This window comes from Hemicordylus capensis, chromosome 5, assembly GCF_027244095.1.
Source record: "Hemicordylus capensis ecotype Gifberg chromosome 5, rHemCap1.1.pri, whole genome shotgun sequence".
Taxonomy (NCBI): domain Eukaryota; kingdom Metazoa; phylum Chordata; class Lepidosauria; order Squamata; family Cordylidae; genus Hemicordylus; species Hemicordylus capensis.
This window is the reverse complement of record NC_069661.1, coordinates 99,180,046-99,205,926: the sequence shown is the minus strand read 5'-3', so window position 1 is coordinate 99,205,926 and position 25,881 is coordinate 99,180,046. Positions and strand designations below refer to the sequence as shown.

At 41.4% G+C, this 25,881-nt stretch overlaps 1 protein-coding gene across 4 annotated transcripts in view; it reads left to right on the top strand.

Moving 5' to 3' along the window:
• Window positions 1-25,376, top strand: part of GABRB1 (gamma-aminobutyric acid type A receptor subunit beta1) — a 176,415-nt gene extending 151,039 nt beyond the window's left edge. For 3 of the 4 annotated variants that reach the window (XM_053253366.1, XM_053253365.1, XM_053253367.1), the window contains 4 exons: window positions 1,907-2,044; window positions 2,152-2,304; window positions 4,861-5,102; window positions 9,931-25,376. In XM_053253366.1, the coding sequence (XP_053109341.1) occupies window positions 1,907-2,044; window positions 2,152-2,304; window positions 4,861-5,102; window positions 9,931-10,278 (881 nt within the window). In that variant the 3' untranslated portion in view covers window positions 10,279-25,376. The remainder of the gene's footprint in view (window positions 1-1,906; window positions 2,045-2,151; window positions 2,305-4,860; window positions 5,103-9,930) is intronic. The other variant, XR_008308068.1, reaches the window with a different exon arrangement.
• The last annotated feature ends 505 nt before the right edge of the window (window positions 25,377-25,881 follow it).

Below are 25,881 nucleotides of genomic sequence, written 5' to 3'. Positions count from 1 at the left end.
TTGCTGTTGGTTCTCTTTCCCCCTGCTAGCATTAGCCAGATGTTGCATTATTCAGCAGTATCAAGTCCCATGTTGCAAGCTTTCCTCTTATAAGGCAGCATCCAAACTAGTTAGTCATGGCTAAGCATCACTGAAAGCAATGAAACAAGCTAGTCATGGTTAATTTAAGTTCCATTCATTTCAATGGTCCTCTTAGTCATGACTAACTTGGTCTAGATGCTGCATTTGTAGCTGGTGGGTGGCCAAAGTGATTGGTGAGTTACTTCATTACTTCTGCTAAAGTCACTTTAGCAGAAGTGATGTGTGGGGAAACATCCTCTTGTAAGTACTGTTGGTCTATTTCAGCCCTATCTTTTCTCCTTTAAACAGACATATCATAACTGCTACCCTTCCATCTTTAACCATATCCCTTAAAAAGAAGAAGAAGAAGATGAGTACACTTAAGCAGATACCGAGTCTCTTTCCCTCGTCCCTGGGCAACTACAGCAATGCTTCTTTCCGATGCAGAATGGCAAGGCTCCAACACAAATCTGAATGCCAACACCTCTATTTTAAGCAATTAAGCACTTCTAGTTTATAGTTTATGGTCGCACTCATGCATCCAGTGTGACACAAGCTTGAGCAAATCTGCCAGAGTGGATAAAAATCAATTACTGCTTTTTAATTTAAACTGGATTTTTAAAAATGTCAACTACAGTCTCCTTTTTAGGGGGGGAAACTGGTTAAAAGTGAACATTAATTAATTTTGTTTAAGCATAATAAAGTCTACACCGATAATCTCTTAACAATGAATTATCACAATATATCAAGTAGCTTGAGTTAAAGGCTGCTTTTATATGAAACAAAGAATCATAATAGGTGCTCATTTTTTCCAACCAACTTCTGAGCTTCAAAAATGTATAAATAACACAGGAAGTCAAGTATTTTATATACTGTTATGTTGAAGGCAAACTGCTCCCTGTAGGGCTCCCTCCTAGGTTGGCCCCGAGAAAGTTACTCCCATCACCACCACAAAGCTATGGGCACAAAGGTGGTCTCAGGGATTAGCAGTGGGACCTCAGTGGCTGCCCCGTGACATTGATTCCTGACACCGCCAGCTAAACTCAACGTTTCTCCTCAAAGTAGTAAAGGTAGTGGACAACAGAAGAACCTAGAAGTGTGATTACATTGTTCTGAAAACAAACAGTAGTATCTGTAAAATTCTGCATCTTAATCTGTGCCATTTGTAGACACAGCATCCCCATGCTAACATCAGCAAACTTAGTGTTGCCTTTGGGAGAGAGCCAGATACAATTCTAAACATATACACTTTAACTTTGGAATCTGCAGTTATTTTTATCAGATTTCCTACTGTGTGAAAAGAAAATACATGTATATAATCCTTAATAAATATGAATAATCTTTATTCTCATGAATAAAGATGGTTTGGTCAAAAGTCTGGAATAATCAGTAATGATGATGAAGCTTACTTATTTTTTAAGAATCAGAAATTGTTTGATAAGAACTAACCATTTCCATTAAAATTAGCAAAGTTCACTTTAAAATTGATATGATTTGTCGATAGTCAACATAGCCCCAGGAATTTTTAAAAATTGATTTTTATTTTTTATTTTTTTGCAATACCATATAATCTAGATCAGGGATTCACAACATTGGGTCCCCAGATTGGACTACAGCTCCCATAATCCCCAGCCCCAGTGGCCTTTGGTTGGGGATTATGGGAGTTGAAGTCCAATAACATCTGGGGACCCAACGTTGAGAATCCCTGATCTAGATAGTGAATCTGAATGTTTATTTTTGTTTTATTATCATTTGCTTTTCCTTGAGATTTTTTAAAACTGAAACTAAATTATAAACAATTTAATCCACAAACTAACATGTTTGGGATTTTGTTCCCCTACTATAGATGGATATACAACTGATGACATTGAGTTCTACTGGAATGGAGGGGAATCTGCTGTAAGTGGAGTTAGTAAAATTGAGCTCCCTCAATTCTCAATTATCGATTACAAGACAATCTCAAAAAGAGTGGTATTTGCAACTGGTAAGCACAGGGATCCCAAGATATGCTCTAGAAACTATGATTTTAAAAGAGACTAAGTTCTTCCTGGTGTCATTGTTCCTTTTTTCTTTTCTTTCTTTTTTAAATAGGGGCTTACCCTCGGCTATCACTGAGTTTTCGGCTTAAAAGAAATATTGGCTACTTCATTTTGCAAACCTATATGCCTTCTACTCTGATTACAATTCTGTCATGGGTATCATTCTGGATCAACTATGATGCATCTGCTGCAAGAGTTGCACTAGGTAACTTACTCTTTGGACTATGCAACTTTTTTAATATCCTGGTTTTACCATCAATGTGTTCCATGCTTTCCCTTGCTGTGCCATGCAGTCCAGCCCTGTGCATATTTACTTGGAAGTCAATCCCACTGGTGGACATGAGGAGAATTACTCAAAGTAGTCCCATTGAAATTAAAAGGACAAGTTAGGCAATGCCTAAATTGTCCTTTAATTTCAGTTGGACTACCTTGAGTAATTTTCCTCATCATGAAAGCCATTGAACTCAATGGGGTTTGCTCCCACATATGCCATAGGACCACAGCCTTAGTCTGTGGTTAAATATTTGTTATATTGAATACTCAGTTACTTTTTCTTCTTATTTAAGAAATTATTTATTTATTTATTCAGTTTCTAAACCGCCCTTCCAAAAATGGCTCAGGGCGGTTAAACCTAATCCAGCTAAAATTGTTTGTGACTAAGACCAATAAAACCAATGGGTTAAGTTAGCTGCAACCCAATTAATATTTTTTCCACAGCGCCTTAGTCATGACTATGGTTAGCTGCGTTGGAAACTTTTTTTTTTATTAGCCCTGGAACAAGGTACTTTGCAAGCATAAGCATAACCAGTCCTCTTGTCATAGAATCTGACAATCACACTTTCACACTCATACATAGACTACACTTGCTAGGACATTAGCTACATACCTAGCACAATACACTAAGAAGCATTTGCCAGTAACAGTCCATACAGATAAAGCATAGAGGGGTGGTAAACAAGCCACAGGTGTGGCTCATTGTCACTTACCTATCCCCACCCTGGCTGCCATGTTCTGCCTCACCTCCCCCACTGCTATTAATATCAGGTGGGCTGCTCATTGGGTTGGGGAACTGGAGAACCTTACCTGGTATTAATAAAGTGGCAGGGCAAGGCAAGGCAGAAAGTGGCACTCAGGGCAGGGAGAGGTGAGTGGGAACAAGCCACAGCTGTGGCTTGTTTTCGGCCCCCACCCCCGGCCCTGCTCTGCCCCTACAGACTGCTACTGGCATTTGCACAGAATCCATGAAATGAATTACCACAGCTGAGCTCACACATATAGCTCATTTCAACAGGGCTTGCACAGGCACCATTCTTGGCAGACTGTGCTCCTACTCTCTAGCATCTGGTATCAGTTTAATGAAGCAATATAACTAAACCTTAATTTAATAAATAGCAGCTGACCAGCATTTTCTTAAAATACTGCAGCAATTTAAATCGTCAATGTGTAGTACAGAGCTTTTGTTTGTTTGTTTGTTTGTTTGTTTGTTTGTTTTCTCATTTTTATACCACCCCATGCATGCTTTTATTTCCTTTGTCAAGTAGCAGTGCACCTGTGTTCTTGTCAGGGAGCATACCACAGTACCTCAAAGGTTTTGCTCCCATCCATTCACTATGCTGACTTTGTGTCTGCATAAACCTCATTTGAAACATCATTGATACATGGAAAGGGTTCAGAACAGAGAGAAATGAAGCTGAAAGATCTAGGAAGCAACCCATATGCAGAAGGAAGTTGGAAACTCAGTGGGCCCAGTTCAGAAAGAGATGGAGAGGCCAACATGTTGACATAGAGTAGCCGCATTCACAAACAACATGAAACTGGAGTTCAAGGGGCCTCCAGTTTCAATTTGTTTGAATGCTGACAATTGCAGTTATGATTACAAATGGACCCTTGGTGTCCATCCCAGACTCTGATTTGTACCTTCGGTTTGCAGTGATTTTTGCCACCTGGACCTCTGCTTTAGCAGTGCCAGCGGTTTGTCCAAAAACAGCACTGCAGTCTGGCTGTTCTGCAACCGGAGTTTAGGGAGGAAGCTCCTCCCTCGCTATGGCTGGGATTGGCTGCTGGGGCTGTCCTTCAGTCAAGAAGGAAGCCAGGCAGCCAGTTCCTCCTCCTCTCTGCAGTCTCACTGACTGCAGAGATGGAGCTCTGCATGACACCCAAATTCGGATGGGAGAGCAGGGGGAGCAGAATTGCATGTCCATTGGACCCACGGTTCTGCATTACGTGTGAATGTGGCCAGTAGGAGGGAGAATGATTACTGTAACCAGGAAGGTTAAATAAGGACAAGGGGCTAAACATAAAATCTTAACAACTATTTCACAAACGGCCTGGAAAGGGTAGCTCAGTAGCAGAGTGTATGCTTTGCATGCTGAAAGTCTCCAGTTCAATCTGGTCTCCAGCTCAATTTCCAGATAGAATGCGAAAGACCCCTGTCTGAAAGGCTGAAGGGCTGCCACCAGTCAGTGTTGATAATACTAAGCTAGATGAACCAGTGATCTGACAAAGCATAAGACAGCTTGATATGATGGTTAATGAATATCCTTCCTGAGAAAACTAGAAAAGCTCTCATATCAGGTTATCTTCAGCAGTATGGAGATCCCATTTCCACTAGATTTCTTCTCACACTGCTTCAGTAATGTGTAATTGAGAGATATAGCAAAGGCATGTAGAATGCTGAGATTGTTGATGTATATTAATATATCGGGGCATCTCCCTGCAAGAAACATTCTCTCTCTCTCTCTCTCTCTCTCTCTCTCCCTAGGAATCACCACTGTGTTGACAATGACAACCATCAGCACTCATCTCAGGGAGACACTGCCAAAGATTCCTTACGTGAAGGCGATAGACATCTACTTAATGGGATGCTTCGTGTTTGTTTTCCTTGCCTTGTTAGAATACGCATTTGTAAACTACACATTCTTTGGTAAAGGCCCTCAGCATCAGAAAAAGGCAGCTGAAAAGGCCACCAGTGAGAAGAGGAAATTGGAGATGAATAAAGTCCAGGTAAACAAGCTCCCTGGGTTTTCATTTTAATATATTTTCATGTTTATCATGTTTATCTGGCTGAGGTTGAAGGTGTTGAGGAAGCAGATCAGGAAACTCATACATGAAGCTATAGCTCTTTTGCAGTGTTACAAAATTCCATGTTGAATCTGGTATCTAGCACTGAATTTTGATTCCTCAGAATCTACTTGTATTATTTTTGTAAAGTTTATAGTCCTCATAGTGATGGGAAAATGCTTGGGAAGCAGCTTTTTGCACTAGATACTATAAAAGGAATATGCACCACATTGTTAGTCTTCTATATTTGTTCATGATCTTTGAACTTGCATTGCTGCTCTCTCCCAAATGAATCAGGATAAGATTTTCAAAGGCTGGTATATGGCAATAGCAGTACCAATATTAATTTTGTTTATAAAGGTCCTTTCTGTCATAATTAGTCTAGAAAGATATTTATTGTACATGCATGGACACTTCAAAATCAGTGTGGAAAAAATTCTAAGTAACATAGCTGGCCCCTGAAATGCCATTCCTCCACCTCCCCCAACTCTCCCATCTGAATTTGGACAAAAGGGAGAGAGCTCCCTTTCTGCAATTAGCAAGACTGCAGAGAGGAGGGTGAACTCGCTGGCTGGTCTTCCTTCTTGACTGAAGGACAACCCTAGCAGCCAATCACAGCCAGAGTGAGGAAAGAACTTCTTCCCTCAACTCTGGTTGCCAACAAGGGAGACTGCGGTGCCACGTTCATACATAACGCTGGCATCACAGAACCAGAGTTAAAGGCAGCGAAACTCACTACAAACTGAAGGTACAAATCTGGAGTGGGAAACCACAATTTTTCATCCGAACTGCGGTTGCACACACTTGGACATACACAAATTTCAACCAGAGGCCCATTTACCTCCAGTTTCATGTTACGTCCAAATGTGGCCTCCATCTCCCTGACACCCGCCCGCCACCTCGCCCAATCCAATAACACACTCAAAAATGTAATGATCAGATTACAGAGACAGGTTGTCCGAATGTATGCTACATGATTTTTTTAAGAGCACCATGAGTTGGAGAAAGGATTGGAAATTACATCTGGGAAGCCAACAAACAGGGCTCATGCGTGATAAAAATCTACATTGCTATCAAAAAGGGAGCAAGAACATTATCTAGACTTGGACAAGTCAAAAAAAAAAGTTCTGTGAGAGTGGGGAAAACAGGATATGTCTGTCCCAAAACCGTTACACAGGGAATATTTGGACTATATTTTCAGACCTAGCTCCAGTCAGATGATAGTGGGGATGGTCCTTATGTTTCCTGTAGGCAAAAGGACAAACTACAAATGTCTGGAACTTTGAAAATCTGAACAACACCCCAAGGGAAGTGGGAGGGACTGATCTGGACCAGGACTGTGGTGCAACGGGAGAGAGGTTCAATCCTCCGTCCACACACAACACTGATCCGGATCCACTCTGAGCTGCAATTTGCCCCATTAGGAAAAACATTGTGGCTGCTCACACATTTATCCTAATGTAGCAGCTACAGGGGTGGGGAATGGATCAGGACCACAGGAAAGGTTTAAAAAAGTACCTTGTTCCTTGAAGCCCCAGTCTAGATCAGTTCTCCCTGCCCACAACTCCTTTTTAAAAAGAAAAAAAGAAGGCATGCAGAATTCCAAGCATGTCTGGAACTCACATATTATCTTTGGTTTGGCATAAATTACTGGAGGAGGAGAAGTGAAGCTGTGTAGTCACTATTATAACCAACCTATTGAATGCGGTCATAAGTCATGGAATGGCCCTTGTAAAGACAGTGTGTGAACTGGTGGGGAGTGAAAGTTGAAGAGCAACAGAACATGTTTTCAATTGTCCGTTGCTGGGACAATAATAATAAAACTGGAGTTGACTTAGCAATACAATGCTTAAGCTGAAGGTTAATAGTGGGCTTGTAATGAGGATTTCAACTTCAATTGCTAGCCAAATCCTGGCCGCCAGTTCGCAATTGTGTCTTTTACTGGACGAGACCATACACTACATTGATTTTCCTATCTTTTTGGAAGTTGCTTCTCTGTTAGCTTAAGGCAGGAGATAATGGTTCTTCTAAAAATGTAAGTCATTATTTGGGCATGTTTAAACACCTGAATAATAATTGTTCCATATTCTGTTAGTCTCCAGGTCATTAAGCCTTAGGTATACACTTTCTACCAACAACAATGTTGTCTGCATTTTAAGACACCCTGTATTGTTTCTTTGCTATTAAAAGCACCACATTATCTCTTGTGCCAATTCTTATTGATGTCTAGAAGTGAGCAAACAGGGAATTTGAGGCCAAAGGGATATAATAAAAGCTAGATTTTATTTCCTCCGTACATTTTGGAAAACGTGTTAATTTGTTAGCAGTCGTGATAAACTCTTTGTTATGAATTGTAAAAAGTATAATTCAGGGGAAATGAATAGTTGGATGATTTATACAGATCAGGAGGCTTGAAGAGATTTAGGAACTGATTCTTAAACACAGCAGCCTCATAACACTTTAAATTAAATTAAAATTAAAGCAGTTATTCATCCACCACTTGCCTTGTGATAAGCAATGAGCACACATCGCTTTAAGCAAAGTGACCCACATGAATCATCAGTTTAAACTATTAGCATTTGTGGATTATTTGCCTTTATAACTGGTCAGAAACAACAGAGCAACATTAACAATATTTACACTCCTGTTGCAAGTACTAATTTTGCTGCTACATAATAAAATTTGGAAACCCATTTACCCATCATAATGAAAAGTTTACGGATGTACAGCCACTTCTCATCTCAGAAGGCACTTTATTACACAATTTAATGTAATGAAACAACAGCCTTCTCTTGCCCTTTGCTCCTGATATTCAAAGGTATACTGCCCCTGAATGTTGAGGTTCTATTTAGCTGTCATGGCTAATGGCTGTTGATGGATCTATCCTTCATGAATATGTCTGATCCCTTTTTAAAGCTAAGGACCATCATTACACCTTGTGACAGCAAAGTACTTTTCAGATGTGCTGCTTTCAGAGAACCCCTTCCTAAGTGACTGTTCTGAAAAAGAGCTCCTGCAGAAAATTCTGAGAAGTGTTATAGAGTACAGAGTCAGTTTATGCGGAGCACAGGCCAGACTTATGGAGTAGCATCATCACCCCATCTGACCTGAGAGTGGACACTGCAACAGACCCAACAGTCCTGTTGCAAGGAGAGATCATCAACGGTAGACAAACTGTCTCTCAGGGAAGCTTGTCTGCTATTACTGATCCCTTATCAAGGAACCCCAGAGTTCAGCAGCACAAAATCTGAACACGCTGGGTGTTGAAATCCATTATAGTTTCTTACATATAGATGTTATAGATGTAGTGGAGGATGAAAGACATAGAAACTTGCTCAAGGCCACATAATGATGGCTGAGCAGGGACTGGAGCCTAACAGGGCAATACCGAGCAGAAGTAAATCCCCAATGGGATGAAAATCCTTCAATGGGAAGAATTTACATCCAAACAAGCGAGATTAGGATTGCAGCTTTAGACTCAAGTCCAGCTTACTGCACTACACATCAACCATCACAACCAGGGGCGTAACGATAGGGGGAGCAGGCAGGGCACGTGCCCTGGGCGCCACCCTGGTGGGTCACGTGGGGGGGCGCCCAAAAGTGGCATGCCCCCCCAACCCCCCTGGATCGCACGTCGTCGGTGGCGGGTGGCGGCAGTGAGCGCGGCGGTGGTGGGCGGCGGCGGATCGCCGGCCGAGTGCAGCAGAGCGACGCCGGGCCAGATGGCAGGCCTCGGCGTCGCTCTGCTGCACTCGGCCGGCGATCCTCCGCGGCTGGCGATCCGCCGCTGCCCACCACCGCCGCACTGGATCGCCGCCCGCCACCACCGCACTGGATCGCCACCCGCCACCGCCACACTCGGCAATCCGCCGCCGCCCGCCACTGCCCTGCTCACTCCCCCTGCCACCGCCACGCAATCTGCCACCGCCCGCCACCGCCACGCTCACTCCGGCCAGCCCAGGGGGCACAGGTATGTGGGGGGCGGGGGCGCAATTTCAGGGGCAGAGCTTGCCCTGGGCACCGTTTCCCCCCATTACGCCTCTGATCACAACATTTCTTTCACTGCACACTGCTCAATGACACTGAATATTTAAGCACTAAGCCAGATAGGCGGAATCTCTATAAAGGAGATAACACTGGAAAGCCTAGAGAAAATTACTACTCTGTGTATGCAGATGTAGTAGCCAGTGGAATTGTAAGGACAGGTGGGAAAGTGACTTATTTACTACACTTTGTAGCACAGATGCAGAATTCTTACTTCTGGCAAGTTCTTGATACTGTATACACATGTGGATACTGTGAAGGCAGTGGCTGACATGATCAAGAAAATTACTCAAGCAAGTCTCATTGAAATTAAAAGTACAAGGCATTGACTAACTTGTCCTTTTAATTTCAGTACAACTACTTTGAGGGGTATTTTTCCCCTCATCATGACAGCCACTCAATGAAAAACTAAATAGTCTGTGCTACTAGAAATGTCTGCATGAATAAACCTGAAAGCCTAGCAAACAAATATAGCAAATAACAAGAGAGTCAAAAATCAGACATAACTAACACAACCCCACATGAAGGCTTCATCTCAGAATTCATGTCAGCCTTACCCCAAGAATATTAGTGTTGAACAGAATCAATCCCTTTGGATTGCCCATTTGCTGCCTTCTTTGGTGTTGTCATTGCACTTGGAGCAATTGTTTGGTTAACAACTCAGGAATGTAAAGCAACACAAATGGATTGGAGACTTTCTCTAAAATATACTGTACTCCTTCTTTAGATTGATGCCCATGGGAATATTCTTCTTACCTCCCTGGAAATGAGAAATGAAGTCAGCAGCTCCGATGTTCTTTCAACTATGAATGACCCAAGAGCTACCATGTACTCTTATGACAGCGCCAGCATCCATTACAGGAGGCCAGCTTCCACGAGAGACCTCTACAGCAGGAGCACTTTGGATAGGCACACAGCCCATCAAAAGGGACGCCTACGGAGAAGAGCATCACAGCTCAGAGTCAAAATCCCAGATTTGACTGATGTTAATTCCATAGACAAGTGGTCCAGAATGGTCTTTCCCATCACATTTATTCTTTTTAACGTCGTCTATTGGCTTTATTATGTACACTAAGTTATGCTGTGATTCCTCCACCCAGCCCAGACTCCTTTTCTCCTTTCCTCAGTTTGTCAATCTTAAGGATTGCTGTAGCCAGGATGCTACATGTTCAAGGTACAATATTCAGCCATTCAGTGGGGTTAGGATGTCCTTTGAACCACATCCCCAAACCCAATCATGTTTGCTTCAAAAAGAAGACCATGTCTATTGGAACATACTATCATTCTTTAGATCTGCTTTCAAAGAACAACACTGGAGACGCAAGTGCTATTCTTCTAAATGATTTTTGGTTTGAAGATTGTTTCTGGTGAGCTTTCCTTTCTTTTTTATTAGCATTTTAAATGTGAAATGGAACTCTGCCCATTTTTCCAAACTCAAATTGGTATCTAACAGTACCACCATACTCTTGCCAAACAAAGCTCAGTGGTATCTAAGCAAAGAAAGGCTACAGGTTTCTACTATAAATGAACTCTCAGAACAAGAATTGTTTTTATATGACAACTTAGAAGTGTTTGTTCATGCATGGAAAGCTATAGCCAGCAATGGGATGGAATTAGGGCTGCAGCATTTCACCAATTAAGTTGTTACATTAGGAAATTTAAAACAGTCTGGTCAGTTAAAAAGATACCCCTGATGAATTGGGTTGCAGATAATTTTTTAGATAATTAAAAAAAAAATACAAATCCTTACAAAAAAATCATGGGTGGCAATTCACATCTAGAAGAAGCCTTCCTTCTCTCTCCCAAGAGGGAATGCCTCTTTCATACTGGTGCCTGGTGTGACATGCATATGCATCATCTAAAAACAAACAAGGCATTTTTCTTCAGAACTATTGTTTTCTTTGTGGGCAAATGTATGCAGATTTAATCAACAGATGACACTCATATAATTAATCAACTAGGATATATTTAATTGGGTGACAGTCCTAACATCATACATTACTCACATTCTTAGGATCTGGACCTACAGCAAGTGTACAGCAAACATGAAACTGCACCTCAGTTATACAAAAAGGTTTGCTGGAAGTAAAGTAGTTGAATATTCAGAATTTGCCGTCCCCACTCTCATTCAAGGCATACCTGTCCCACAAACCTGTATCACCTTTATGCCAGTTTTAACTGTTATGGTTTCTTCCAAAGTATTCTGAGAATTATGGTTTTCTGAGAATGCTGAGCGTTTTTAAAATTAGCAGTTACTAGATCCGATCACAGAACTGCATCCCCTGAGAGGGAATGGCTGTTAATTTGCTTAAGTCTGTGGTATAGACATTTGCATTCACAAAAAAGGAACTGTAACACAAATGGAATACAACTGATAGGGGCTATTCACACAACTGCACAGGCGGGCAGGCAGGGGGTAAAGCAGGGTTCAACCTACCTTCCCCCAGACGACCGATCTGAGCCCCTGTGGCAAGCTAGCCATGCACCCACATGACCAGCGCTGCTGGGAACACCCTCCGGGACTGTGCCCACACAACCAGAGCTGCAACAGAGGCCAGGACTTGTTATCCCGGCCTCCAGGTATCCCACAGAGTATGGTGTGCTGAAGACTTTGCACTGGGGGAGTCCTCCAGGGGACATGCACTCTAGGTACCCATCCCTGTGTCACCCTTAACCTCGGCTAAGAGCTGGGCTTCAGAGTTGGGTTTGGCACGGCAGCACATCCAGGATCCGCACAGGTCCCGGCACTTCTCTTGGGCAGCCAAGCCCAGGCCTGTCTGCCTAAGCCTGAGTTTGGCTGCTTGTGAGAACAGGCTCGTATTGTAGTTGTTATGACTGTGCCCATGACTAATATTTGATTAGCAGGTCTGACACGGAAGGAGAGGTGATTGCTATGCTACTCCCTTCCCCACTCTGAGATGAGAATGTGTGTAAACATACATAATCTATTCCCTACTACAGATTTTTTTTCCATGTGGTTTCTTGCATTTTGCAAGGAGATGGAGGAAACGGATGGTCAGATATGTGTGCCCACTGTGTGGACTCTCACTCACCGCAAGGACATAGGAAGTGCATAGAGATCTACGTCCACCGTAGTCCACTGCACTTCCACTTATAGCAGGATATTAGAAGAAAGTGATGGATGAGGACGCTGTACCACACCCTTCTGTTAACACAGAGATTAAGGTCTTTAGCCTTTTCAGGATCTGGGAATGTTGGGAATCTCTTCATCTTCATTTTGGTAAGCACAAAAATGTGTGTCCACAGTCAGAAAGATGTAAATTACTTAAATAGTATACTATTTGATCCATGTATTCTTCTTGCTTGACTGAAGTTACCCCACCTGCAAATTAATGCAGATTTATCCATTATTATCAGACAATTAATCAAATATTTATTTAATTGGGTGATAGACCTAACACACAACTTTGTGTATACAGTGACAAAACGATACACAGTTACATACTGATAGTGTAACATGAGGCTAGTATTTGAGCCATGATATTCCTGCAGTTGTCAGAATCATAAATTGCTCAGTCAACATCCAGTTAAAACCTGAGTATGTATTTGGTGCTTTAAAACATAATATAACAGCCCTGCTGGATCAGACCAAAGGCCTATCTAGTCCAGCATCCTGTTTCACACAGTGGCCCACCAGATGACTCTGAGAGGCCCACAGGCAAGAAGTGAGGGCATGCCCTCTCTCCTTGTTGCTCCCCTGCCACTGGTATTTAGAGGCATCATGCCTCTGAGGCTAGAAATGGCCTTGTATGACCACCCTAGTATGGCTTGGGGTTGTTGTAGAGATGGTGATGGCACCATGACCTTTTGAGTACTTTCTCAATGTGTGCCACAAATGAACCAATGAATCTCTGAGGAAGAGAAAATTCTGTTGGTGCAGAAGAGTTGCTATTTCCTCCCCATAAACCATTTGCTTCCCTAGAGCCACCCGTACCTTCCAGTTGGCTCATAAAGCATCCCTGCCCCCTTTGACCTTATAGTACTGCCAAGCAAACTGTCCATTTTTGTTCTTAATTCATTGCACCAGAAAAGAGTCTAAAAGCAGCTGATGTGGTTCCATCCCTGATGCTATACAGATGTGATCCAGGCCAGAGTCCTTCCATGAGCTCTGAGCCCTTCAGAGGAAGGGCAACTCTTTTTTTAACCTGACATAACAAACAAGATGCCAAATTGTTGTCATTTATGTTTACTGTAGACTAACACTTATAAACCTGTAGATGTACATAAAATGTAGATAGTCACTAATTTAGTGACTACATTGATTAACTCTATGACAGAATTGATAAGGTCATTCACTACAAAATGATTTTGCCATATCAGTTTAACCTGACAAATATAACCTTTGAAAGTAGTCTTTTCGAGTGAAAGCTAATATTTACCACATCGGAGTGAATCACTGAAAACTATGGGTATCAAGCCAATCCAGTGTGCTTGTCCCTAACATAACTTCAGTCTCTCTTTCACTTATTTTGCAAGTTTACAGCATGTAATAAACTGTTGGAAATAGAGATGTTAGTATACTATTTTTCAGGAAAATTGTCCTGAGAACTGGAATTAATCTCCCCCCAATTAATCTCCCCCCTCCCTCTCCCTCTCTCTCTCTCTCTCTCTCTCTCTCTCTCTCTCACACACACACACACACACACACACACACACAGTTAAATTTACATATCTTTCCTTTTTTTTAAATCTCAAGGCAGCTAACATACCCATTAAAAACAACCTCAGAATCCATTATTTAAAAAAATCAATAAGAAGCACCAACAAAGAAAACATCAGGTGCCTGAACAAACAGCCAAGTCCTGACTCCTTACCTGCCTCTTAAAGGCAACAAGGGAAGAAAAATAACTGATGTCCATCGGAAGAGCGTTTCAAAGTCTTGGGGATGGGCAATAGCCAAAAAGGCTGTCTCACATGCAGGACAAAAGAGACTCTCTCAACATCTGTACATGAAGCAGAGCCTCCCCTGATGATACTGTCAGGTGGGCAAAACATTTGAAAGCAGGTGGTACTTCAGATACCCCAACCATTAAGGGCTTTAAAAGTTGGCCAATACCTTGGATTGGATCTGGAAGCAAATTGGCAGCCAGTGAAACTCTTTCAAAATGGGCACAGTACATTCCCAATGGGCAATTCCAGACCAAACCAACCCCACATTTTGCATTAGCTGCAGTTTTCAAATATACTTCAAGGGCAGCCTCACATAGAGCACATTGAAGCAATCCAGCCATGACATGACTAAGGCATGGTTAACCATGGCCAGATCTGCCTTCTTGAGAAAGAGGTGCAGCTAGTACACTAGCCAAAGGTGTATAAAGGCATCCCTGGCACCTTCACCTGGGCATCCACAAGCAGAACTGGCTCCAGGAGCGTCCCACCCCCCAAATGGTGCACCTGCCTTTTCAAGGAGAATGCAACCCATTCAAGAGCCGGTTGAATCCTTTTATTGCAATTGGCTCTTCTTCCAACTAACCGCACCTCTATCTTTTGTGGATTCAATTTACTAGGCCACATCCAATCCATTACTGCCTCCAGCTCCAAGTTCAGAGCATCCACTGATTTCCTAGGATCAGGTAACAGAGAGAGACAGAGCTGAGTGTCATCTGCATATTGATGACACCTCAACCCAAAGCTTCAGACAACCTCTCCCAGTAGTTTCATGTAGATGTAAAACAGCATAGGGAGCAAAACCAAACCCTGTAAGACCTCAGAGGCCAAGGGATTGAGAACTAGTCCCCCAGCACCATCTTCTGGCTCTTTCCCTCAAGAAAGAACTGAAGCTGCTCCAAAGCTGTGCCTCCAATGCCCATACTCAAGAGGTGGTCCAAAAGATACCATGGTAAATGGTACTGAATGCCCCTGAGAGGTCCAGCAGAACCATCAGGGACACACTCCCCCATCTAATAGCTGTTATGGGTCACTCACTAGGCTGTTTCACTCCCAAACCCATGACAGAAGCCAGGTTGAAAGGGGTCTGGGTGCTCCATAGCATCCAAGATGCTCTGCAGCCGCATAGCTGCCTTTGTTACTTTGCCCCCAAAAGGAAGATTTGAACCGTCTGTAATTATCCAGGTTAGAATGATCAAGGTAGACATGTTTCAACAGTGGTCTTAACCACCAGCTTAAGGTTCAATGGTACCTTGTTCTCCCTTGATAAGGCATTAATAATTGCCTCCAATCACCTATCTGTTCTTTCCCTAGCAGGTTTTATTAGCCATGGAGAGCAAAGATTAAAAATGCATGATGTTGCTCGCATGTCCATTTCCTCAAGCTGCACTAACTTAAACAATAAGGCCCATAAAGCTCAGTGAGACTTACTACCAACTAACAGTGCAAAGCATTGGGCTATGAGATACAATTGTTCACGTACAGCATTTAGAAGCTGCTAACAGCCTGCAGAAATGCAATTAACCATTTATCTGCATAGAAGGAAAACTAGGGCGAGGTTAAAAAGCAGTGAGTGGGTAAACAATTCACAAAGCGTCTGTGGAGAATGCATGACTACCGCAGGAGTTTACTCCCTAAATTTAGTGAATATTTCTCCAATTACATCATTCAAACTGCATGGCGCCTCACAGGGGTGGAGCTATCATAGGAACATAGGAAGCTTCCTTGTGCTGAGTCAGACTATTGGTCTATCTAGTTCAGTATTGTCTACACAGACCGGCAGTGGCTTCTCCAGGGCTGCCAGCAGGAGTCTCTCTCAGCCCTATCTGGAGATTCCAGGGCAGGACTTGGAACCTTCTGCATGTAAGCATGCAGGTGCTCTTCCCAGAGTGACCCCACCCCCTAAGGGGAATATCTTACAGTGCTCACATGTGTAGTCTCCCATTCAAGTGCAACCGAGGGTGGACCCTGCTTAGCCAAGCAGACAATGGAAGCATGCTACCCAGGACCAGCTCTCCCAAGAGCCTGTGCTGCCTTGCCTCCGGGGCCACCTTGCTCACCTGTTCTACTCTCTGTGGTGCAGTGCACCATGCTACCCATCCCCAGTGGCACATTCTTGCAGCCCACCCTGCTTTCTGCCCATCCCCAGTGGTACACCACACAGATGGTAGAGCACACTGTCACTGAGAGGGGAGGACACCGATGCCACCTCCACCAGCAGGATAGATAGGAAGTGCAGTGCTGCTGCGAGGAAGCTACCTGTGAGAACACGCGGCTATTATGCCCTCCCTATACCATTGCTGCCTCCGTCTTAAACATATGTATTTGCATCCCATTGACTTCAATTACACTTGCTTTCCTGTGCATCGAACCACAGCATGAGAAATGAACATCATACTAGCAAAATATGCTGTCCTAAAATTCACTTGTGAATAGAGTCCCATTAAAATCACTCAGTCTTACTAAACAGCAAACCTATTAGCAAGGTTAAAGACTTACATACACCACAAGGGAAATTGGATTTTCATTATTGACTAAAGACAATTCAACTAAGGCGGCCACATGTTGATAAAACCATGTAGGATTTAAAATAAGCGCACACAGTCACATACAAACTGGATACCTTATTCCATGGTATCAAAGGTTCACTGGACATTGTCAGAAGCCATGGAAAGGGCCATTTTCCTGCCAAATATTGCCTTCATGTGTCATTAGATGTTTTTAAGTTCTGTTCTGACCAAGTTGCGATTGCTACCATTTTTTTATTTGGTATCTCCAAAAAATGTTCCTGTTCATAGTAAAATATAGCCCACACGTTGACTGAAAAATGTCCTATGGCAAAATACTACAAAAATACAACACATTGATTGTGTTACTGCAAAACTCTACAGTGGCTTGTCAGTGCTTGTTCTATAGTAAACATATTTGAAACGAAGATCCAGTTTAAATGCCACACCAGTCTTAAGATTCATGCTGGGTTGCAAGTGCTCAGTATAAAATATAAACAAGGCCATTGATGCCACATTAATTAACATGCAACATTAATAAAAGGGATCCATGCCCAGGTGTACATTTGCAAGTTTCAACACACATGTAAGCACTTCATCAAGCATGTGACAAACCACGACAGTGTTTTTCTGAGACATGGCAGTATCACATTTAAACCTGCCCCAAACCAATCTAATACGATTCACACTTTTGAAATTTAATTAGATTTGCAAAGTTGTACATAAGAACTCGAACAGTATAGTAGTTTTGCAGTTGCTAGTAGTGGGATTTATTTTAATAGTTGGGCTAGAGCTAATTAGCAGCCCTTCATTAAAATTAAAGGATCTCCAATGTGGATCAGCAGCTTTTGGAAAATTGATGCTGCAGTCTTATGCACACTTTCTTGGGAGTTAGCCTCACTGACAGCAGTTGACTTCTTTCCAAACATCCATAGAATCTGGCTGTAAGTGCCTTACTAAAATAGTTAACATTGTTCCTGGGGGTGGGCAGAGACAAGGAACAGATCTAATGCTAAACCAATGAGGCCTCTCTGGAAGTGTACAAGTTTAACCCAGTCTCTTTGCTAGAAAATATCTTTCATGTATTTAAATGATCCAATGGACAGCATGTCAGAGGATTGAAAACCCAAGTTTGGCATAAGCTTCAAGTTGGCAGATCAAAACGTAAACAAAAAATACGTTTTGGAACTGTGATGTCTGAAATAAGAGACCTTCATTCTGTGCAGTCATATAACAGCTTCACTGTGTCTTCTACTCCCTCCAAAATGTCTCAAGCCAACTCTGCCTTTGATGCCCCAATACAATATTATTTCAGTAAGCTCTTAACTAATGCTCATTGACCTTTTAGCCCTCATATCCCAAAGGAGCTCAGCATGGGCACTGTCTTTTCAAGACTCTCTTTTTTGTTTATCTGTTCAAGTGTTCACCAAAAATTATTACAGCTAAAGAAATACTCAAAGTGCTACATGGAAAATACAATTTCAAATACAAATATTTGAAAAAATACAAAAAATACAAATACAATGGAAAATACAATTTTAAGCCGCTTTCTCAAGTAACACTAGGGTTAACACTAGAGAATTCATTCACACTGTGCCTTCCTATGTATCCACTCTTGAGTGTTATTTCAATCCATGAAAAAAAAATCCATGAAAATATAATGTTTGTAAAAGTGCCTTGCTCATATAGGATTTGACTGAATTCCCACAGAACGGAGAAAAAAAATTTTTTTTTAAATGAGGACAGAAGGCTGCAAGGGATTCTTAAGATGTTTAAAAATTCTAATATACATCAAAATATTTGATATTACTACTTTATTAAAAAGTTGATTTACTGCCATGTGCTGTCAGTTTAAACAAGCTAAAATAGGACACTCAGGAAATTTTTAGAAGAAAATTAAATAAAAAACCAAGTAATGCTAAACTTCTATATGTTAAGGTTTGTACAACTTTGCTGAAATTTCACTTCTAAAACTTTTTGTTAACATATGCTTCTTCTCTTTTTTTTTTTTTTTTGTTTTTTAAGTAGAAATAGGCAGCCTATCTTATTTTTCTAAAGCTGACCGATATTTGGCTGGAACAGCTGACACTCACCAGTTAGGGAGAATGTAACCTCCCCAGTTCTGATGAGAGGTTCTTGTATCAATTTTTTTAAAATATTGGATTGTTTAAAATTCACATGGGCATTAAGGACATCAGATTTCAGTTCTCATATCTTCAAACCCACTGAGATTCCTACTGCCAATTGTGACAACTAGCTTTTCTTTAGTTGTTGCCTCAGCTCACAAAACTGGATGCACCTGCTAAATGTCTAGTACGGGCCTGCACAACTACGGTCCTCCAGATGTTTGGGGACTACAACTCCCATATTCCCTGGCCACCATGACCAATAATCATGGATGATGGGAATTGTAGTCCAACATCTGCAGGAGGGCCAAAGTTGTGCAGTCCTGATCTAATAACTGAGGTGGGATTAAGTACCAAGTTAACTGAGATGACAGTGATATATAGCACTTTCCAGTTGCAAGGGTGGTGGTGGTTTTCTGTCAAGCCAAAGAGATAAACTGGCACTAATGGCTTGCTTTTGAAGTTTTTCAGGAATACTCTCTCATAACATTTACCTTTACACACACCAGCTAATCTTGAAACCTGCTCGATTCCAAAATAACTCTGATGCCTACGTTTCCTGCCCACTGATCACATGCCACAGCTGCTTCTACAAACAATACCTAGCTTCTTATACCATAACTTTAAGTCTCTCCTTGTCATCAAGATTCCACAGTGTCAGAGGCATTGCATAAGAGTGGCTCTCTTAGAGAATGAATCTCTGCATGTAGTCAGGAACTGTCTTGAACATTGCACATAGCTGCAGCTTAACTTTTCTCGCGAAGACAAAATTGTAGCCACATGCATCCAAAAAGGAAGCAGAAGTGTTTGTTTTTGAAGAAGATAATGCTGATTTGACCCAACTAGTTAATATTTAATTATCGAATGTATTCTCTGCAAATATGGAACTTGTAAACAAGTATATTTGATCAGCTAAGTTCACAAGAGAAACTTGTTATTTTGCTAAATATAATGTGGTACAAAATCTGTTTCTGGAATCAGTCCCATAACCCATTAAAGACTGCAGTGGCGATTTACCTGAAAAGTGAAACAGTCCAATCAGTTCGCATCACAAAGAGGTTGCACGCATGACCTCTGGCTACCGCTCAGACTGGTAGCCAGTCTGAGCGGTAGCTTCTCAGGCACTCAGAAGCTTGCCTGCCTTCCCTGGCAGGCGAGCGGCAGCCGCCTTTGCATCTGCCATGTCATGCACCCACATGAGTGGCAGCGCGGCAGAGGCAAATGTGTGGCAAAGGCAAACCCTTCCCACATCAAAGAGGGCTCCATGCCATGAGTGTGGCAGCTGCTTGCATTAGGGACAGCCACTGCGTTCAGCACAGTGGCTCCTCCCCATGCCAGTTCACTGCCAGAAATGGCAGCGGGTTGGGCAGAAGCTTCTTGATCTGGTGGCGATTGTTCACATGGTCGTCTGCTGAGGTTAAACAGACCACTGGGTCGTTTAACCTTGGTAAACCACTGGGCCAAAAAGTCGGGCTACCCTCTACTTCTGGAGTAGCTGGGATCCCTCCACTCCCAGCGCTCCAGACAACACGAGCTGCCTGGGGTAACCCATGCATCTCGTGTCATGAGAACAGCCTCAAATTCTGAACGGCTTAACCACTGTTGTAATGTATTTGTCATCTATTTGAAATTGCTCTCAAATGAAAAAAAAGAAAAAAGAAGATGCATTAAATAAAGGGTCGTAGGATGAAAGAAGGAAAGAGTATATATAATTGCTTGAGTAATTTTATTACTTGGCAGCAGAAACAATAGTGAAGCTCCCCTCTTGGCCAGTATTCCATCATAGCACTTAGCAATAGCACTTACATTTATATACCACTCTATAGCCGGAGCTCTCTAAGCAGTTTACAATGATTTTAGCATATTGCCCCCAACATTCTGGGTACTCATTTTACCGACCTCGGAAGGATGGAAGGCTGAGTCAACCTTGAGCCCCTGGTCAGGATCAAACTTGTAACCTTCTGGTTACAGGGCGGCAGTTTTACCACTGCGCCACCAGGGGCTCATCATGCTGTTCCTGCTACAAATATATTGGAGTAACAGAGGAGAGTTTGTACAATTGGCAGTTCACTAAGCTGAGTACAGTGCATAGATCATATACGGTGCCCAACAAGTCTCAGCAACCCCCATTTTTGCAGGCAGAGGCAGGCATCACAACTGGAGCTTTATAAAGCTCTTGGTCTACAGTCGTACATGGATACAGTGGACTGCATTCAGCCTTGTGGTCAGAAGCTCTTCAGGCTTGCTGTAGTAGTATATAATTCATATCTATCAGGTACCAGTGTATAATTAAGTTATCAGCACTTTCTGTCTAAACAAGTAGCTGCCAATGTTAGATCCAACCACATTTGCATGGTGTGGGGACTTGATTAGCCATGGAGGACCACTTTGATCTACCAAGGAGCAAGTGCCTTCAGACAACAATGAATCAGCCTGGTGCAATCTCTTTAGTAATGGGACAGGTAGGTTTGCTTGATCTTGCACATTACTTCTCAAGAAGCTTGAAGAAAAATAGTATATACATGTTTTATGTATGTAATTATTTGATTTTACCTCTCTCTATTAATGAGGGGGGAAACCCCATAGGGTAGGGACTTTCCTAGGATTGGGGCACAGCTCACTGATGGTAATGCATCAGGGCCTTAGTATGAGGCAGTGTGTCTGAATTCCATGGGCCTTAATCCACAAGACAATGAACTATGAGACAGACAGGATATTTACAATAATGGGCGCTATAAACGCTATGAAAAGGAGACCTGCATTTCAAAGACAATTGCAGCAAACTTGCCACATGATGATGGTGGTCAAAGCCTACCATTGGTTGCAACACTTACCGCCCACCAACTAAGATTATCCTCTTAAAGGAGGAGGTTTTTACAACAACAAAATATGCTTTGTTACGGACCAACAGTTCTCACCATCTCAAACTGATGTGGTTTTCAAAAACCTCTTCCAGCAGCAAGTGAAGAAACTTTTCCAAGTTCATTATTTCTCAGTTTGAAATTAAAGATAAATAGAAAACAAGGCCCGTTATAGCTGCTCACATTGCAGAAATCCTAATAAGAAAAACAAAACCACAACTTTCACCTTGGTTCATTTCAATCTCATCTATATGTCTAAGCAATTTTATTGTTTTCATGAAACCATATCATATGGGGTGCAAGTTCATAAATGTGTCATAAAACATAATTAAAATTTAAACATTTAAGTTTTTATTGCAACACATATAAAAATCAAGGCATTTCCCAAAATGTTCCTTTGACAGTGTTTGGAACAGCTTTCATACAAATATACTTAATGGGGTTCAGTTGCTAAAAGAATCCCTTTAAAGCATTTGCTTTTCAGAATGAAAGGATTCCAAACTGAAAGGAAAGAAAAGGAAAGATTTCTAGGAAATAAAGATCGACAGAGTGCCAAGGGAGGAAAAATAGACTAATTTTTTATGATTAACTTTTCTACTTTGTATAAAGATATGCTGCATTTTCTGATTCAAATTTCTGATCTGTTAATGCAATGTGAATTTCTGTACAAGCTTTTTACACATTCATGTCTAACTTTTAAGAGTGTCTCTCTGTTTTGTTTATTGCTTTCTTGGGACTTTTGCTTTTCCTTGTATATAATTGCATGTTTGGGGTGTGGGTTTTTTGTTTGTTTGTTTGTTTTTTGCACATACTTAAAAGGTCTGCATAATGTAATGTTAAAATGTGAACACATGTTATTTAAGATGTTTTTCCAAAGTGTTTCCCGGACTAGATTATACATTTTTATATGCTTTTTAAAAAATATGTAAAGCCCTCAATACTGTGATTATTTTCATATGTTGATTCAACTGATCAGTGTAGGCCAAGGGCCCAAATCCACCAAGAAGTTCTCTGGTGCAAGCCCCATTGCTTTTGCTGGCCTCCTAATTATTTCAGTGAGACCATTTCTAATTTCAATTTGGGTGATCACACCTCAGCAGTGTTATCAATCTAAGATTTCCTTCCCTTCTATAAAAAAGGAAAGAATTCAATGTTTAGTACTCGTTAATATTTAGCTAAATGTTGAATTTCTGCCTTTGGAATCCATACCTAGTAGACCCACTTACATTGGCTAACATCCAGAACAATGCCCCACAAATAAGCCAGCAAGATGTGTGAAAAGAAAGGCTTTTTAGCCACACAGCTTGGAGCAAGGGGGGAGTGAATTTTGATTATTTGCACTGTCTCCATAAGTTCCCTGTCACCTAAAAATATGTCCCTAAGAGCTGTGTGACCCTCAGGGACATATTTTCCAGCTAAATATTATCTCTCCCCACCCCCACTGTGCATGTGGGTACAGCTGTAGTCGGAAAGCTCAGTTCTGTCTTTTTGGCACTTCAGGCCATTGCATTGGTTGTCCATTCAGTGTGTAAAAGCAGTAATGTGGCCAGGCAGGTACTCTTAAAGAATACATATATGTAGTATGAGAATGAGGTGGGGTTGTATTGATACCTGTATTTGGTCTTAAATCATAATAATTTTTATGAGGAGGTGGGTGAACAAATGTACCCTGCTCTATAAGGCACTCTGAGCTTGTGCTGGAGAACTTCCCATTGGATTGTGCAGCTTTCATTCAAGCAAATCAATTGCTGGTTTCACTGGATGTTTTGAGCACATTTTGCAAGCTACAGAACCTGTGTATTCCATAGTAGAGGAATCATGCCTTTAACTCTTGTCATGTTTTTAAACACTGTGGCATTTAGTTTCTGCAGCTAAATTGGTCAAGTACTGACAACATGCTAGAGAACAAACTAGGTTTCTTCACTGCTCTTTATACGTTATGTTTTGTCCTCTAAAGGGTATTAGGATTTGAGGTGCTTCCTTCACATTACTTCCTCATTGTATCTGATGAGTATCATTTTCATTCTTCATTTTAATCCACAGCATTACTGAGAGCTTTTGGTGTTGGCCAGCCCACAGATGAGAAATTGCCTCTGAAGTCATTTTATGTGGTCCTTGTGCCCTCATTAGGTCATAGTGGTAGTTAACCATTACTTTAAAACCAATCCAAAATTATATCTTCATTTAAAATGAATCTGCATACACCTATTTCATTTGTACCATGTCCTTCCTCAGGGCACACTTAGGATTCCCCCTGACATGTTCCCAACAAGCCTAGAAGCCAACCTATGGCCAAGCAGGATGTGTACCTAGATCTTGCCAATATCAGTCCTCCTACTGCATCAACTCTCCCATGTGCAGAGCAGATCTTTTAAAATGATAGGGAGCTGGTTCAAATATCAAATCTTGGTTCTGTGCAACATTTCTTAGCCATGGGAGTTCAGTCTCCCCCATCCACATGGACATTGGAATAATTTTTACTGCTAACTGGAGTTAAAAAAAATCAGAGATAGGTTGTGATGCCTGAACTCAGCCACTCTTGGTTTATTCTAACCAAATTGATTGAAAAAAAAGCAAGATCCAAATTCAAGGCTTGAAGGGGATTTCTTAGCCAATATAGGTTTTTTCTAACCACAACTGGAAGTAGAAATCTTCTTTGGTCACACAGAGGCAGGGAGCACACACTCCCAGGGCACAGACATATCAGACAGAACCAAGATTTAGCTATGGTTCCATGTGGCATCTGAACTAGCCCCACATCCTTCTAACATATAAACGATCATCCCCTAGAGCATTCATTTATTCTGGGCCTTTATGCACCCCACCTAATGGACTAACCCTTTTTGAGGCACATAGTACGGCAGGATATTCCTTTTAAATAATAATAAAAAAGTTTCAAATCCATCTTGTTATAAGTTTCATCTTGCTTGAAGTCCCAGATTTGTCTCACTCCCCCATGTTTTGATCTTTGTTTCTTGATGTTAGTCATTAATGTATTTTAGGAAACAATGCCATCAACTCTGGAAACATATTAAGAAAAAACATTCACTATTACTACATCAGAGTAGCTACTTGTCCTCTGTTTTCCATGCTCAGTATTTGTTTTCTAGATGTTCCTGTTAAATGCTGCACTAAATGGCAGGTAAAAACCAAGAAGAAAAGTAGCAAACCATTTTTCATAGCTTATAAAAAGTGTAATAAAATGTAAATTGCTAGCCAGTATATTCCTAGCAACCAAAATAAACATTTTTGAAAGCGTGTCATTGTACAGACTTACTTTGTACACATCGAAGACATCTTTATAAATTTTATATGAACAGAGACATTTCAAAACCATTTGTTACATGGCTCTGTGTGTGTGTGCATTGTATAGATTGTCCCTTTGTTTCTAAAAGAATTTGTTTGCAATGCAGGCTGAGTATTTGGTCTACAATAACTAAGAACACTAACACCACCAGCACAAAAATGCAAATGGAAAAGAATATCGCTACATCTCTTCTCTCTGATCACTTTTATCACTCACCATATAGATACTTTAAGCACTAGAACACTAGTGTACTTCTTGAAGTATTGATGTTTTAAACTGTAGCAACACATGTGAATGCAATTGTCTTCTCCAAGATTACATTGTTAGTATTTTATGTAGGAAATCTTGTGTATTATTTTTCAGCAATGTAAATGCATACAATGAATACTGCCAAATTTGTAACTCCTTTCTCCCATCCTCAACAAAAAGAGTATGTTAATAAAAACAACTTACTAAATGTGTGGCATTATGTTATCCAGGTGCTTTTGTGGGCTAATCCAAAGTCCTGCTGCACAAAGCATTTCAGGGCTTACACTGGAAGTGCATGAGTACAACATCAGAAGTTATGACGTTGTGCTGGCTTTGCAGGCAGAACTGAGAACTAAACCTTTTAGTACCCATGAGCTTGCAAAAAAGGCATCCACCAAATTTGTTTTATCAACCTACCCAGGCATCTGCAGCACATCAAGGGCTAAAGAAATAAATCTCTTCCAAAGGATTCCATACCTGGTTGCAACCAGGTGAATTGATATTGCCTGATTTACCAGGAGTTTAATCTGTAACAGAATAAGGTTCTTGCCCTTCACTGAAATTATTCAACATTGTTTACAAGTTTTTTTCCCTTTCACCCATGGTTCCAATTCTTAATTATTTCTTTCAACCCCCTTCCTACATCTCTTGAGTATACGAAGTTATCGGCAGCATTATCAAGCTGCCAGCATTTCGGTGTTCCACCCTTGTTTTCAGCTA